The 17794-nt window shown below is 35.1% G+C and overlaps 1 protein-coding gene across 7 annotated transcripts in view; it reads left to right on the top strand.

The window, feature by feature from the left end:
* Slc4a10 (solute carrier family 4 member 10) overlaps positions 1-17794 on the top strand; it is a 260215-nt gene that overhangs the window by 222616 nt on the left and 19805 nt on the right. For all 7 annotated transcript variants that reach the window (XR_016537258.1, XM_090342743.1, XM_090342746.1 and 4 more), the window contains 4 exons: positions 4878-5129; positions 6816-6884; positions 15492-15665; positions 16639-16761. Coding sequence is in view for 6 of the 7 variants with exons in the window: in XM_090342743.1 (XP_090198869.1) it covers positions 4878-5129; positions 6816-6884; positions 15492-15665; positions 16639-16761 (618 nt within the window). In the remaining variant the exon portion in view is untranslated. The remainder of the gene's footprint in view (positions 1-4877; positions 5130-6815; positions 6885-15491; positions 15666-16638; positions 16762-17794) is intronic.

Raw genomic sequence — 17794 nt, 5'->3', positions numbered from 1 at the left:
CTACCCTTGAGCCTAGCCCACTTCCCATTTTCTAGAGGGTAATTGGAGATAAGAGTCTCAGGTCTTTCTGTGCCCCAGCTGGCTTTGATCCTTGATCCTCAGATCTCAGCCTCCTGAGTAGTTAGGATTACAGGTGTAACCCTCCACACCGCTGGCTGAGTACATTTCTTTTTAAACAACATCATTTCCTCTCTGATTTTCTCCCAGTTTTTTCCCTCCCAACTTACTCCCCCGCCCAAATTGTATAGTTCATTTTCAATGTAGTGCCTAGTGAATTGTTAATTTGTTCACCCTTTGTCCCACCATTTCTGTGCTTCCCCTTCCCCTCCCCAAATCAGATAAACTTACATATAAGACAAAGGGTACTTAAATCAAAAACAGACATAAAGCAAGGAAAATGGGGAAAAAGACAAAAAAGGAAAATAAAATATTTTTCTTATTTCCATATATGATTATATGTACATAGGTATTGAGCCTTTGTGATCCTCTCCTAAGAATATCCTCGTTCAGTCTCTCTCTGTGAGTGTTGTTTAATAAATCATGTCCAACTATAATAATTTGTCTTACAATCCATTGGGTTTACGCGTAGATTTAAAGGCACACTCTAATTATTGCAAAGGAGGGAGGCCATGCAATCTTTCATTATACAAAAAATATTAAGTATAATTATAAAGGTCATATTTTTCCTCATAAAATCCTAGATTTAGTGAAAATAGTGGAAACAGAGGAAATCTGAAACTGCTGTGTGCCACAGGTAGTCATTGTCTTTGCTCACGCTGCCATCCAAGCTCCTCCTTGGACAGAGATGTTTTACAAAGCACGTTCCTTTCAATGAAGGCATAATTTATCTACTGTGAAAACTTACTTTTGGCCTACAGCCCTTGCCATCTATAAACTTTGCTACAGTACAGTTCATTGCTACTGATTTTCTTGTTAAAAACAAAAATACCACTTTCTCAGAACTCTCCCCAGAATAACAGTTTGTTCCAGGGCTGTTCTCCCCGCCTGTTGTTTCATGAAATGTTTGCAAAGTCTCCTGGCTTGGCTTGAACCACATTGTCACAAAAAGACTTTTTTTTAGTATACCCCAGACCACAAGTTAACCACATATCCACATTTTACTTATCTTTCTTTTCTTACTTGAAATCCCATTTATTTTCTTTGTTGACACATTCCTTGAAATTTCTTTAACGAATATTTTTTAGTTTCCATATGGAGCATCTTGTACAGAGTATACCCCATCATAGATAATTCACCATCATAAATAATAGAATATTCTTTGTTTCTGCCAAACATACCTTAGATCTTTGCATTTTTTTGTGTCATCCACTGTCCAAAGTTAGTTTTATTTTGGATGATATTTTTATACCAAATCTTAAATAATAATCATGACTATTATAAAGTATGTGAAACAAAGATGTGGAGCTTCATATTATAAGCCCCACTCACCAGTAAAATGACTTACCACAAGCTACAAATAAGGAAGCAATAATTAGGGAGAGCTCTATTCTCACTGTATGTCAAGTTCCTTTAGGACAGTCAAGGGTGAAAGAAGCTGTATATGGAAAATCTGAGCATTAAAATGTCTAGATTTTTTTATATTTTGCTTTATAGAGATATGAATGTATACTCTAGCATTTGTTTGTTTCTTCTTTAGATATGAGCTAGGCATAGGTTAACTGAATCTCTTAAAAATTAAAAGGCAGTTTTTCCCCTAAAGCATATTCTTTCAATGTCAAATTAGAGATATTATCTTGAATAAAAGAAAGTTTCTGTGAAGATACAACGGTGGGCTTTTCTACATGTTTCTGTAGACAGTTCAGGCTTCTTTTGACATCATTTTTAATAAACAGCAATACAGTCCCAGTTCACTTGAGTAAATGAATGCATTTGCAACATTCATTTGGCACCACATTCTCTTGATGATTATGGCATTTGATATGTTCTTTTTTGCCCTCTTTGTCAGCCTGGTTCTTCATGTCAATCTATAGTCTTTTATGTGGTTAACTTGACAGATGCAGGAAATTGCTGCCAAGCTTTGAAATGAGTTTTTTCAGCAGTGGCATCTGGGTATCAGATGGTCCTCTTGGCTGGCCTCTTGTCTTGCTGCATGTTGGTTTTAGTGGGGTCTGGTGTAGCATCACCTGTTGCTATGCTCCCTTTTCCTCCCATATGTCCATTTCCCATGATTCATGGATGAATGTGAGAATAAAAGCTTCAGTTCTGTCTGTATTTGAGAAAAAAAACATACAGAAATATGTTAGAAGGTACAGAGTTCTCACTTTGACAAAGGGATACTTCCCTTTGGCTGGCATGCTTATCAGCTAATAATTTGGTTACAAAGACCAAGTTTTAAAGGCATTTTAAATGAAAGGCAAGAGGAAGGATGCTGATTAATTAATGACAGTGCCAGGACTGCTATATTTTATTTGGTTTGCATTGAGGAGAGATGATCTCATTATTGTATAGAATAACCCAGGAGGAAGTTACACATTTTTTTCATTTTTATGATGTATTTGTGTATAACAAAGCTAGCTTTGTAATTTTAAATTTAAATTTCTAACTCTAAATCTAGAATTCCATTCTTTACATTTTATCATATTTGAAAAACATCCCTTGGGAGAAACACTAAATTATTCTCACAAAGAATACTTTTTCATATTAGTCCAAGGTATAAAAAAATGCCCAAGTTCTACTCTCAAGGCCTCTCTCTGTGTTTGTCCTCCTCAATTGTTCACTTCTTAGCCAGCTGGTTTTCTTATTGCTTTAGCTCCTTTTAACAATACTACAACTTTACGACAGCTCTGGGCACAACCACATGTACTTCCTCAGAGTAGGGAGCTAACTATTTAAGAACTTCACTCCCAATATCATTTTTGCTCTAGAGGTCCTAGGACAAAATGCTTTTGCAATCACTTAAGACATTGTCCTTTAAAAGGGATCAAAATTCAAATCCTATGCTATGGAACCACATCTTCCAAAATATTTTGCAGAAAGGACAGAGGCCAATATGACCCCAGTGAACCATCTCCCTGTGCCTTTAAAGTTATGCAGTTATTAGGATGATTCTCTGCTCATTCTTTGACTTTTATCAATAGACATCTTTCCTGAGACTCTTGCAAAGAATTTTCCAAATAGATGATGACAAGGGAAATGGAGAGGAATATTTTCATTTGAATTAACTCTTGCATCACTTCAGCTAAGTGACATAAACCAGTGGTATTCTAGTATGAAAGGTCCTTGAGTGAATATTTTCATCTTCTCCTTGTTATCATCTCTCAAAATTTTATAACTTGGCAAAGATGAGAAGTGGACAAAGGAAGTACACATGAGTTTTATGATCCTTTCCTTAATAAGTCTGCAACAAAATAGCATAGAGAAAAATATCACATGGTAAATATGCAACAAATATTATGCTTCACCCTTCAGGCTATGAAAACTTGCCATGAACTACAAACTACATGCAGTTTGATAAAGTGCCTGTTAATAGGACAAAATTTTTATTGAAAAAATTATTATTTCTTACCAACATCACATCAAATTTAATTGCTGTATTTATTTTTATAATTACAGTTCTTAAATTTAATTCTGAGATCCTTCAGTGATGCTTTTGGTTCTTTTGGGGGACATACTATGGATTGGACTCAGGGACCTGTATTTATTTGGTTTGGTTTGGTTTGCTCTACCACTTGAGTCACATGTCTGGCTGTTTTTTGCTGGTTAATTTGGAGACTAAGTCTCGTAGACATTCCTTCCTGTTCTGGTTTCAAATAATAAACTTTTGAATCTCAACCTCCGGAGAGGCTCAAATAATAAACTTTTGAATCTCAACCTCTTGAGAGGCTCAGTCAGGCTTAAAGTTACATTTTAAAAAAGGTTAAAAGACAAATTGGAATACAAAGAAACCAAGCCTTTTGTTACCAAAGGCTTTGTATGTACTTTTCTGTCCCTATATGACACCAAGGGCAAAAATAACATTTTTCTTCCATATCTTTGAAATCTCTCCTGGAGACCTAGAGGTAGTTTTGTTGTCACTAGGGCAAGTCTTCATTAGGGCAAGTCTTCACACCCCAATTGCATCTGGTTTTCTCCTCATTTTCATTTTATGCCTGCTTCTGTAAAAGGCTTCAGTTCAAGACAGTTGGAAGATGAGAAGAGTGAGGTAGAATAGCAGAATAGTTGCCTATGATATTAATAGCATACAGAGAGACAAACCTATCATTTTAAGTTGGGGCTGAATTCTATTTCTCAAGGGGAAACAAATGAGAACAGTATATGGAGGTACAGTGATCAAAGTATATAAGATAAGAATAAGTACAACTAAAGGAGCTTAAAGTGTATGGTTTTATTTTCCCCCAATAAAAAGTCCTTTTTGAGAGTTAATCTATAGGGTATTGGCCATAAAGGTTCTGTTTATATTGTCAAGAAGTGATGTCACCATTCTAATAGATTGGTAGGGAGAAAAAATATAATTTAGATTATAAAATATTGATTTGTGTTTTTGAGGAGTTAATAAACTTCTGAATATCAGATTTTAAGTTATTAAATAACGGTTCAAGTTATTCTAAATTTGTATTGGCGCACATTCTTTTATTTTCGAGAAAACCTGAATTTTGAGATAAATACCATTTCTTAAAGCCTCATTATTCATCTTCATAAAGTTGTAGCAAGAGTCTCTTCTAGACTATGTAACAAGTCTCTTCTATTTAGGCTATGGTTGCGTGCATGTTCAAAATGCAAATTCATATATTAAATCTTTTTTTGACTTGAACTCGAACAAAAATCTCCTTTACAAAAACAAAAAAGATGTCTATTCATCAGGCCATCTTTGGTGTGCTGTTGACAAAGTTCTTTTTCTTTCTTTCCTTCCTTAACAGAAAGGCTGTGGGTACCACCTGGATCTGCTTATGGTGGCTGTGATGCTTGGGGTATGCTCCATCATGGGCTTGCCATGGTTTGTGGCTGCCACCGTCCTCTCCATCACCCATGTCAATAGCCTGAAACTGGAATCAGAATGTTCTGCTCCAGGAGAACAACCAAAATTTCTTGGCATTCGGGAACAAAGGGTGACAGGGCTTATGATTTTTATTCTCATGGGCTCATCAGTCTTTATGACCAGTATCCTGAAGGTAATAGCATCTGCCTTCATAAATTTGTGAGAATGCAGGATATTTATTTATTTGTTTCTTTTTACAGTCCTGGGGCTTGAACTCAGGGCCTGGCCAATGTCCTTGAGCTTTCTCAAGGCTACCACTCTACTGTTTGAGACAGAGCACCACTTCCAGCCTTTTCTGGGTATGTGGTGTCAAGGTCTTTATGTATGCTGGACAAGCACTCTTCCACTAGGCCACAATCCTGGCCCTGAAGATATATTTAATATTTTCTTTTGAATGTAAGGCAAAAAATTTGAAAAAAACATGTGCAGATGATGACTGTGATGAGCATCTTTGATCATATTTATGTGATTCTTCATCTTTACATAATAATAGGGTCCTGCATTTTAGAATACTTAAATATATAAAACTATGTATAAATTATGTGTAAATTATTGATGTGAAAATTATTACAATAATTCTAAGATGTGATTAAGATTACAAAAAGTTATTTCTAAATGACTTATGACCTAAATTCACTGAAGGTTTACACAAATTAAAGTTTGTATTTTATTGTCAGTGTCCACATATATCAGCAATTAATATTATCTATTATAAATTAGAGGTGTGGATATGAGAACAGCTGTGGTCACGGTTACAGGTTCAATTTTTTGGATTTTTTTTGTGGTAAAGTCTCCATAAAACCACTGCATAGACATCATCATTGCAGACAAGAATTTTTTTCACACTTACATGACTGAATTCAAAGGGCAGTGAATAGTTTGTTTTTATTTTTTGTCTTGTTTTTTTGTTTGTTTGTCTGTCGGTCGGTCATGGGGCTTGAACTACAGACCTGGGTGCTGTCCCTGAGCTCTTCAGCTCAATGGCTACAGCCTAACTCTTGAGCCACAACGGCACATCTGGTTTCTAGTGATATACATAAGAGTCTCACGATCTTTAGTGCCCGGTCTGGCTTTGAACTGCAATCCTCAGATCTCAGCCTCCTGAATAGCTAGGATTACAGGCATGAGCCACTGAGCTTGGCAGAGCAATTTATCATGCAATTTTGGCAGATTCCCCAAATCACATTTGAAATTATTATTCATTTTAGTTTTCTGTAATTGAATTATTTAATACTTAATTCCAGTTTATACATGTTCAATCATTGAAATAAGTACGATTTTAAGATTTAACTTATATCCTATAAGTAATTATAGATATAGGATAATTTCCCGATATTCCAATAAAAAGAGACTATTAGGCAATTTATTTGTTTAGAAACATCTGACTCAATGTAGAACTACCTTTAACAATGGAATCTTAATTTCTCACTTTAATGCAAATACCTTGCCACTGTAAAATAAGACACAGATGATCTTTAAAGTAGTGTAATCGTTCATATTGATTGTAGTATAATACTTGATATTATTGTTACTTATGTACCATGTGGTTTAAAAATACTTTAAATATTTAAAATAGCCCTATAGTTATCATTTAATTATTTTAGGTATTGAGAAACTACAGTATAGAGAGCCTAAGTAATTTGCCTAAGGTTACACAACTAAAATGTTTAAGAGTTGAAATTTTAAACACATCTTCAGGTTCTATGCTATAAATGCCTCTGATATAATTTGAGGTACTATTTTTTTCCCTTGGTAATTGTAAAATTGAATGACTGCACTGGAAAATCACAAGTGTACTCTCTTCAATTGTTGTTTACAGTTTATCCCAATGCCAGTGCTGTATGGAGTATTTCTTTATATGGGTGCTTCATCTCTAAAAGGAATTCAGGTAAATAACTTCTTGTACTACAGGAATATCAAGGACTAGTGAAGCTAAGCCATGTAACACTGAATACCATGAGAAAATGACGTAATTGAGAAACTGTTTTCAGACTACAATTTGATTGGTTTAAACAGGCTACAGTTTGTAACAGTTAATGAAAATCTTTTTTGTTATTGATGATTTATAAAATCAAAGTACTTTTTTCATTTGCATTTTCTTTTTTATTTATTGTATTTTATTGTCGGGGAAATGTATAGAGGGGTTACAATTACATTTGTCAGGGAGTAGATGCAATATTTCTTGAACATTGATACCCCTTCTCATGGTTTTTTTTAGATTTTTTTATTGTAATTAATTGAAGGGTTACATTATGTTCACCAGATAGAAGGTGCATTAATGTACTTTATTTACCATAAACACAATAGTAACTCCAAGAAGTGTAGCTGTTACCCCATTCAGAAAACAGTTATCAATATTTGTAAAGGTACATGCAAATACAGCCTTTGACATTCTAATTGTGTCTGTGGATATCTATGATAGTAGGAAAAAAATCTTCATGCCAAAGAAGTTTTTTTTTTTTCACAAAAGATATTTATTGCAAAGCCAGAAATGGTGCTCAGGCTCAAGTGGTAGAGCTCTAGCCTTGAGAAAGTCCAAGGACAGTGGTCAGGCCCTGAGATCAAGCCCATGACTGGCAAAAAAAAAAAGATATTTATTGCAACACATGCTATCAAAACAAAAAATAACCCAATGAAGCAATCAAGTACACTCATTGAAAGTTAATAATTCTGTGGACCAAAAAAGTAGTATGGTAAAAATACATATGACATTGTGTATAAATACCAAATCTTGTTGATCCATTCATCAACTGAGGGACATCTAGGTTGGTTCCATATCTTTGCTATGGTAAATAGTGCTGCAATGAACATTGTTGTGCTAGTGGATTTAGTATGCCCTTGTTTCTGGACGATTTGGTAAATGCCAAGTAGTGGAATTGCTGGGTCTTAGGGGAGTTCTATGTTTAGACTTTTGAGGAACTGCCATACTGCTTTCCATAGTGGTTGAACAAGTTTGCACTCCCACCAACAGTGTAGTAGTGATCCCTCCTGGCCACATCCCCTCCAGCATCTGTTGTTAGATTTCTTGATCCTGGCCATTCTAACTAGAGTATGGTAGAATCTTAAAGTTGTTTTGATTTGCATTTCTTTTATGGCCAGTGATGTTGAACATTTCTTTATGTTTCCATAGGCCATTTTATTTCTTCTTCAGAGAAGACTCTCTTTAAGTCTTTGGCCCATCTTTTAATGGGATGGTTGTTTCTTTGGCGATTAGTTTTGGAGCGATTCAATTTTTTGAGCTGTTGATATTTTTTAGCTATGAGGTTTTGTCCATTGTTTGGTTAGTGGAGATCTTCTCCCACTATGTAGGTTTTCTAGTTAATTTGCTAGCTATGTCCTTTGCCATATAGAAGCTCTGAAGTTTAATGCAGTCCCACTTATCCAGACTTTCTCTGATTTGTTGTGTTTCTTGGTCCTTATTAAGAATGTTTCCACCTGTGGCAAGGAGACCTAGGGTATCTCCTATTCCTTCTTGTAAAGTTTTCAGTGTATCTGTCTTTACCTCAAAGTCTTTAATCCATTTGCAGTTAATCCTAATGCAAGGTGACAAAGAAGGATCCAACTTTAGTTGTCTGCAGGTGCTTAACCAGTTCTGCCAACACCACTTGTTGAAGAGGTTGTCTTTCTTCCATTCTATTTTTGGCTCCCTTATCAAAGATTCTGCAGCCATAGGTCTGTGGGTTAATATCTGGATCCTCAGTTCTATTCCACTGGTCTTCAGGCCTGTTCTTGTGCCAGTACCAAGCTGTTTTGGTCACTATAGCTCTGTAATGTAGTCTAAAGTTTGATATTGAATTTCCTCTTGTGCTGTTCTTTCTGCATAAATTGTTTTTGCTATGCGGGGTCATTTATTATTCCATTTATACACAATGGAATTCTATGCAGCTGTCAGAAAGAATAGCATTGTCCCATTTGTAAGGAAATGGAAAGACTTACCAAAAATCATATTAAATGAAGTAAGCCAGACTCAAAGAAACATAGGCTCAATGGTTTCCCTAATTTGTCATAATCAGTAGAAACCTTGGGCTCTCCTAGCAGAGATTTACAGTAGAACAAAACCTAGATACATAAGGCCATATAGTATGACACTAAATGAAAGGACCTCCAGGATATAGAAACCAAAGCCATATAATGGGTGATTGTTGCCCTTAAGGTACTATGTTATCTCTCATCTCTTTTGCTATCCTTTGGCTATCTCATATTGTCACAGTATTTCACCTTGTTTTCTGATATATTGTATATATGTTTATTTGGTTATTTGAAATTGAATAGGGAAGAGGGGAAAATGAGATGAGGGTTGGGGGTGAGAGATGGGATCTGGGGACCAAGATATGAGAAAGGGTATCAATATATGTGAAGTAATGCATCTTCTGTCTGATGAATATAATGTAAACCTTCTTATTAATTACAATAAAAATTGGGAAAATTACATATTACATAATCAAAAGTGAAGAAGTACCCACCATATATTTATAAACCTATGAGCTTGTGCTCAATTACATGTGAAGATGAAAAGTAAAAGCAATTTGTTAAGATAGTGAGATTCTGGGTGAATATTTTTTCCTTTAGCTGGTTTGTGTAATAACTTTTAATCTCTATAACTACTTTTAAAATTCTGAACAAAAGCATAGTGGAAGGCAATTTAAATCATTTGTTTTGTTTTGTTTGGCCAGGAATGGGATTTGAACTCAAGGCCTGGGCACTGTCCTTGAACTTTCTAAAGGCTATAGTTCCATCATTGAGCCACAGTACCACTTCTGTTTTTTTGTGTGCATGTGGTACTAAGGAATCAAATCCATGGCTTTCTGCATGGTAGGAAAGCACTCTATCACTAGGCCACTCTCCCAGCCCTAAATACAAGAGAACTTTTATGCCTTTTTGTAAATAAGTGTTGAAAATGTAGTTTAGTTATTTTCTGCCTAAAATCAAATATTCATTTCAGCAGCCTATTATCTCACTTTTGTGGGGGATAATAAATCTAAGAACACCTTACGGTTTGGCTCAAGATGGCTCGTATGGTTTTTGAAAAGGTGGGGATAAGGGTTTGGGGACAAGGGTTGCTAATGGTTGCACAGGGCTGAAGATCATCTTCAAGATGGCTCGTCACAGAGCTGAGGGCAAGTGGTACTGGTTCCATTCTTCTTGTTAGTGGGAGCCATTAGATTTTGTCAAAAGCACCTCTTCAAAGGCTATTTAAACCATGGAAGCTAACTTGGTTATGCAAGACACAGACAGACAGACAGGCAGACACACACACACACACACACACACACACACACACACACACACACACACAGAGGAGAGACAGAGCCACAGAGGAGAGACAGAACCAGAGAGAAGGGAGAGGGAGAGAAGTATAAAGTGACTGTGTGGCCATGTCGAGTTGCTCTCTTGTTTAGAAGTATGTCTGGCTTGTGCAGAGTAGGGAAATAGACTTCATTTCTCCAAAGTGCTAATGGATCTGCAGAGGCATATGAAAACTTTCACAAGTATATTCTGAATGTTTGCTAAAGCTTTTCCCAAAATCATTCTGTCTTTTTTTTTTTTTTGGATGCTCTTATGAGTTGAATAGTGAGTTGACCTTCAAAATTTATATTCTTTTCTTTATTTTTTTTTACCAGTCCTGGGGCTTGAACTCAGGATCCAAGCCCTGTTCTTGGGCTTATCTCAAGGCTAGTGCTCTACCACTTGAGCCACAGCACCACTTCCATATTTTTCTGTGTTATGTGATACCAAGAAATCGAACCTGGGTCTTCATGCATGCTAGGCAAACACTCTACCACTAGGCCAAATATCTGGCCCCCAAAATTTGTATTCTTAGGAAATTTCAGAATGTAACTCAACTGAAATGGAATTAAATTTATCATTTCTTACAGATAGAGCAGAGGACACATAGAGACTTAAGGAAGAGGGCTGTGTGAAAATGAAGCAAAGGGTTGGGGATTTCCTACCACAAATCGAGGATGGTATTTCCTGGAACTAGTAGAGGCACACTTATTTTGCAGTGTCTTCATAGGAATCATAGCCTGGCTGACATCTTCATTTCAAGTTTCTGGCTTTTGTGACCATAAATGAAAATATTCCTATCACATCAACCACAAAATTATGTCATTTTATGATGACAGCCCAATGAAACTTTGAGTAGTCCTATTTTTATAACTTTATTTCTTCAAATATTTCAAGTTTGATAAAGAGACAAAACTGGAGTCATATTTATATAGAGAAAAATTTTTTTTGCCAATATGGCAGTTCCTCAAAAGACTAAACATAGAGCTCCCCTATGACCCAGTAATTCTACTACTGGGCATTCACCCATTGGTCCTGAAACGAGGACATACTAAATCTACTAGCACAACAATGTTCATTGCAGCACTATTTACCATAGCAAAGATGTGAAACCTAGATGCCCCTCAGTTGATGACTGGATCAACAAGATGTGGTATTTATACACAATGGAATTCTATGCCACCATCAGAAAGAACAGCATCACACCATTTGTGAGGAAGTGGAAAGACTTGGACAAAATCATATTAAGTGAAGTAAGCCAGACCCAATGGAACATAGGCTCAATAGTTTCCATCATCTGTAATAATTAATACATGTCCAAAACTCTCCTAGCAGAGCATTATAACAGCTCAAACCCTAGATACATAAGGCCATATAGGATGAGGCCAGATTAACAGACCTCCAGGACATGGAAACAAGAGCTTAGTTATAAGTGACTGTTACTCTTTATATATTATGTTTTTCTCCCTGCTCTTGTGTTGCTCTTTGATTAATCTCATATTGTTACTGTATCCCACTTTGTTACCTAGTGTATTATATAGATGTTTACCTGTTTATTTGAAATAGGAGGGGAAAAATGAGGGGAGGGGAATGGGGACAAAATCATAAGAAGGGATATCAATATGTGAGAAGTAATGCACCCTCTATCTCGAGAATATAACTGTAACCCCTCTGTTCATTGAAATAAAATTTTAAAAAAAGAATTCTTTCTGCCAGCTAAAAGGATAAAAGAATGTATGTTCTATGATATACCCAGTGTTTCTGCTCTTTATGAGATAATGGAATAGTTACCTGGCCAAGCAACTAACAATATAGAACCACTGTTCCCAAGTGAACGGTTCCTGCTGGTTGGGAGAAAAGATCTCAGGGCTTGGGACTAGGCTAGATGTCAGAATTGAGACAAAACTTCAAGATAGGGACACTAATCCAAGGGAGAGATGACATAATTCTGCTCAATTGTCACTAGGGAAATTAATGTAAGAGAGTGGATGGATGAGAAATACTACTTAGCTTAATTTAACTCAAATAAGATTTAATTTGCTTATTTAAAATTTTATGTATAGAAAGTATATTTAAGTTCAGTAAAGTAAATAGTGAAGGGTACTTTACAGTCTTTACTTAGTTTCTTTTTCCTGCATTTTTCTTTTCTTTCAAAAGTTTTATAAGTATTAATTTTATCTGTAAGTGGAAAGTATTTATTATTAGGCCCCACGCTTTCATAAATACAATAGTAGAAGTTTAAGAAACAAAATACAATCATTTTGATAGAACTTAACAAATTTTCCTCCCTAATTCCATTTATATGATTTTATACCCATGAGGTTTAGAATTAAATAGGAATGTCAAGTTTTGGATTTACTTAAGATATGAGAAACATTAAATGCCCATAAGTTGAACACATCAAGTTTGCTCTAAACAAATGAAAGAGTAAACTAGGTTACATTCTGAAAAAAAACCCCTCATGTTGTGGAATAGTACTGGTGAAATTTTAACTGAATCCCAAGCTCACTGGTTGAAATTTCTATTGAGAAGTATAGCTAACTCAATAGGGAAATGGTAGTATGCCAGTATTCAAGTATGCTAAAAGTCAAATGTGAAACTGATTTCGTTTACTGAAATAATAGGTTTAAGTATTGCTAAAACACCAGTGAATAAAAGAGCATGTTACTTTGTAATCTTGCTTACTGGTAGAAAATGCATGTTACCTGAATGTTTGGCAATATTCAGAAACTTTAAAATGTAGGCTTCTCACTGAGAAACATGGCAGAAAAAACAGATCACAATGTTCTCACGAATGCTGTTTCTGTATTCAGATATATAACCACATTTATATTCATTCCAACACTTTGGGAATCCAAAGTAAAGCAAATGTGCCATTTAAACAATAACAATTGAAGCACCCACGCATGAAGTACTCTTATGCAATAACTGAGTGGAGAAATGTGGCTGAGGAAAATTCTATAGAAACAGACATACTCAGTTGGAAGCCAAAAGATTTCATGCCATTTCTGTCCCATTTTTACCTCCACTATGCACAAAATTTTGTTTTATGAGTTTCAATTTTAAGAGATTCTGCAGAAGTAGGAGCAAACAAATTCAATGAGATGAATTTGGTGGATAATATAGTGAGAAGTGAATGAGGAATGAGTATAGCCCTTAGCACTCTGCATTTTCTCAATAAATATTTTGATATGAATGTTTATTGGTCAATAGATGAACTTATTAACATATACAGAAATTCTATTTTAAATAACTCAGAGAAGAAAGGCAATGCTATCCCATGAGTTAGAGAACACAGAAAGATAGCATAGTATTTGTATTATGCATATAATCTAGTTTTGGTGAAACCAGATGCATCAACTCTAATATTTACGCTCTGTAAACATTTGTCTTTCATATTACAGTACCTTGAGAATTGTTATGATAATTGTTTTCCTTTTTTCCCTCTGGCCTGGGGCTTGATCTCAGGGCCTGGGTACTGTCTTTGGACACTTTTTGCTCAAGGCTAGTGCAATGCCAGTTGAGCCATAGCACCACTTCTGGCTTTTCCTGTGTATGCGGTACTAAGGAATCAAACCCAGATCATGCTAGCTGAGCTCTCTACCACTAGGCTATGCTCCTGGTCCCTCCATTTTTTTATTAGTCAAGAAATATTACTAATTTAATATTATTCTTTTGAAAATGCATTATATATACATAAAACTATAGAATGGCATGAAGTAGAATAGTGACTGACAAAGACCGAAAATATTATTTCCTAACTAATCACCTCTTGCTGGAGACATTGAAAGCTAATATGCAGTATGATTTGTTAGTAAATAAAATGTGACTGCAGATTTAAGCTTCCTTTGAACATTTAATTAATAAATTTTCAAATTGAGGAAATTTTGTTTGCTTGATAAATTAGTCTCCGTGTCATTTCTGTAGCAATAACATTTTAAGGTTCTAAAATAACTATAGTGGTCTAAGGGCAAAATTCAAACAGAAGTAGCATTGATTAAGGTAAAATAATTCTAATCAAATAGAGTTGAAATAAATGCATGCATGTTTTAACAGTTCAATATAGGAAAATATTCAAGAAATTAAGTTTTGTGCTAGGAAATACAGTTTAGTATTTGTATATCTCAGTATTGTCTAGCAGGCACAAAAATCTGGTTCAATCCCAGTAAAGGAGAGAGAGAGAGAGAGAGAGAGAGAGAGAGAGAGAGAGAGAGAGAGAGAGAAAGGAAAAAGAAAGACATTAAATTTGAGCTAACAGAGTTTATCTTAATAACACTTTGCTAAAAATTTATATGGGGGGGAAGAAATGGGGATGAAAACATAAGAAGGGGTATCAGCGTATGAGAATAATGAACCTACTATCTGGCAAATGTAACTATAACCCCTTTATACATTACCTCGATAAAAAAAAAAGTATATAAAGGGGCAAGGAGTTTGGCCTAGTGGTAGAGTGCTTGCCGAGCATGCTCAAAGACCCAGGTTTGATTCCTCAGTACCATATACATAGAAAAAGCCAGAAGTGGTGCTGTGGCTTAAGTGCTAGCCTTCAGAAAGCCCAAGGACAATGCCCAGGCCCTGTTTTCAAGCCCCAGGACGGATAAAAATATACATATATATATATATATAGATTAAATCCTTATTATTATGCTTCTTTTTGTAAAAATATCATCAAAACTTTTCTTGAGAAATTAGTGGCAAAATCAAAACAATAGTTCAAAAAAGGAATTCAAGATACCTTATACAGCAGTTGAATAGGGCCTAGAACTCAAAGAGAAAGCAGAGACAGAGTATGTTTCTGGAAGTCATTACCAGGCAAGTGAGAGCCAAGGTAGGAAGACAGACAACTCATTCCAGGACAGGAGCCCAGAAAAACCTCATAGTGGGACAAGAGGGAGAGATCATGACCAGATGATGAAATAGAGGATATTGATTGTGAATTGCTTCTCAGGGTACTACTTGCTCCTAGCAGCATTTAGCATTGACTTTACAATTTGTAAACAGTTCTAAATTACAACTATTGCCCTATTCATGAAAATTAGAGATATTATATTGAAGTTGTCTTATATTTGAATTGTGACTATGCCAGTCCCATTGTTCTGATGCCTATCACATGTCCCGTTAATGGTTATCTTAGACTATATTAACTGTCTACTTGTCCTATTACTATTGTCTTACTCCTCAACACAATATAGTCTGTTTAATCTTTCAGTTATTTGATAGAATAAAGCTCTTCTGGATGCCTGCGAAACATCAGCCAGATTTTATATATCTAAGACATGTACCGCTCCGAAAAGTTCATCTTTTTACAGTCATTCAGATGAGTTGCCTCGGCCTCTTGTGGATAATAAAAGTTTCCAGAGCTGCTATTGTGTTTCCTATGATGGTATGGAACTTCTGTCAACTCCTTTTTCTTCTAGTGATTTTCAGATCTTTTTGAAAACACATGAGGTAAAATTGAAATAGAGTTATTTTGAATACTTATTGGAGCCCTAAAAGAAACTAACGTTAACGACTAAGAAAGACTTTGAAAAACAGTATGGATTTTAGTGATTTGTATTAATTTGTCTGTGTTATGTTTAATGGAATATTTTGAAATAATTGAAGTCAAGTGGAAAAATGCATATGGTCAAAATTTAACATTTAAAAAAACCAACAAACATGAACACTTAGGGGATGGGCTGAGAGTGTAGCCTTAGTGGTCAAGTGCTCGCCTAGCATGCACAAAGCCCTGGGGTTCAGTTCCTTAGTACCACATATTCAGAAAAAGCTGAAAGTGGTGCTGTGGCTCAAGTGAAAGAGCACTATCTTGAGCAAATTTATCCAAGGAGAGTGCCTAGGCCCTGAGTTCAAGCTCCAGGACTGGCAAAAATAAATAAATAAAGCAACACACACACACACACACACACACACACACACACACACACACACAAATAACTTAAGGGGTTTTATCAGTAAAATGTAACTAAATATTTCATAGCACTTTTGAATATTCCACAAACTACAATGAATTTAAATGACTAAACTAAAAATTATCAGAATGAACAAGAATCTCATTGTTAACATAGAACACACTTATAAGTTCATGAATTTAAGAAAACATAGACAAATATATATTAGAGTTCGAATAACTTCTACAAAATTACCCCACCATTGAGTCAAATCTTAGATATTACTCTGGGGATGTGGCAAGAAAAATAAAGGAAAAGAATAATTAGATAATAATACCTATTTTCAAATCTTACTATAATAGTTGCCCTAACCCAAATTGAGTCCTTTTTTGCCACAAAAGAAGGATATTTATATCTCCCATATTAATTTTTTTCTATTTTAAGTTATTTTAAATTTTTTCTCTTTAGGTTTTAGCTCTGGTATTTGTAAGAAAGTTGATGGACTTTTTATTCACCAAAAGAGAACTCAGCTGGTTGGATGATCTAATGCCTGAGAGTAAGAAAAAGAAATTAGAAGATGCTGAAAAAGAAGTAAGTACAAGAAAAATGAATCTCATAAAGAAGAAAAACAAAGTAATAGTTCCTTCTAAAATAAAATTATTGACTTTATAATTAGATAGTAATTAATAACAAATGATTTGGAAACTTAATAAGAAATAATAAAATAATAACTGAACACTGAGAGCCAAGGTTTAGTACAACCCAGCCGGGCATGGTGACTTATGCCTGTAATCCTACCTATACAGGAGACTGAGGATCATGGTTCAAAGCTAGCCTGGGTACTAAAGTCTGTGAGACTCATCGCCAATTAACAGAAGTGGCTCTGTGGCTCAAGGGATAGGGTGGTAACCTTGAGCTGAAGAGCTCAGGGACAACACCCAGGCCCAGAGTTCAAGCCCCACAACTGACAAAAACAAACAAACAAAACAAGGATATTAACCCTTTGTGAAATATGCATATACTCTGTTCACAATTGGCCTGTGAACCATAAGACTTATTTTTATAAATCTTCTCATATGGATGGCATTGATTCTTAACTATTTCCAAAGTATGGCCATGCTATCTATTGCTTTTTGATTGAATATAAGAAAAGAGGGACAAAAGGAATGATACTGCTGCTGGTATTATTTTTTAGGGAACAATCTTTTAAACAAAGCATTCCGATGGAACAATGACTTGTTGAAAGCGGTGAAATGCTTAAGAGGAAAATATGACCTGATTTACTTTCAAAGTGTTTTAAAATGAATAAACATCTGAGAAACTTTAGAGTTTTTATTATCTTCACAGACTACTGACTTATCCTATTGTGTTTCATTTGTTAAAACAATTTACTTAAGCTTTATAGTATACATAAAGTTTATACGTTAGCTTAGATCTGTTTTGAAGGCTACTTAATCACTTCATTTTTCTAAGTACATAAAACCTACAAGGCATATAAATGAAAAAAGTGACCCTGTGACATTAAGGAAAAAGGATTGTGCCCCAAACTATGAAGCGTTATAAAATATAAATACAACATTTCTATGAAGAAATAAATCAGAAAAAATATTTCTTGCAAGCTGCG

The sequence above is a fragment of the Megascapheus bottae genome, chromosome 12 (assembly GCF_031878675.1).
Source record: "Megascapheus bottae isolate mThoBot1 chromosome 12, mThoBot2.hap1, whole genome shotgun sequence".
NCBI classification, from domain to species: domain Eukaryota; kingdom Metazoa; phylum Chordata; class Mammalia; order Rodentia; family Geomyidae; genus Megascapheus; species Megascapheus bottae.
Note: the sequence above shows the minus strand (reverse complement) of the source record. Positions and strands in the feature narration are given on the sequence as shown.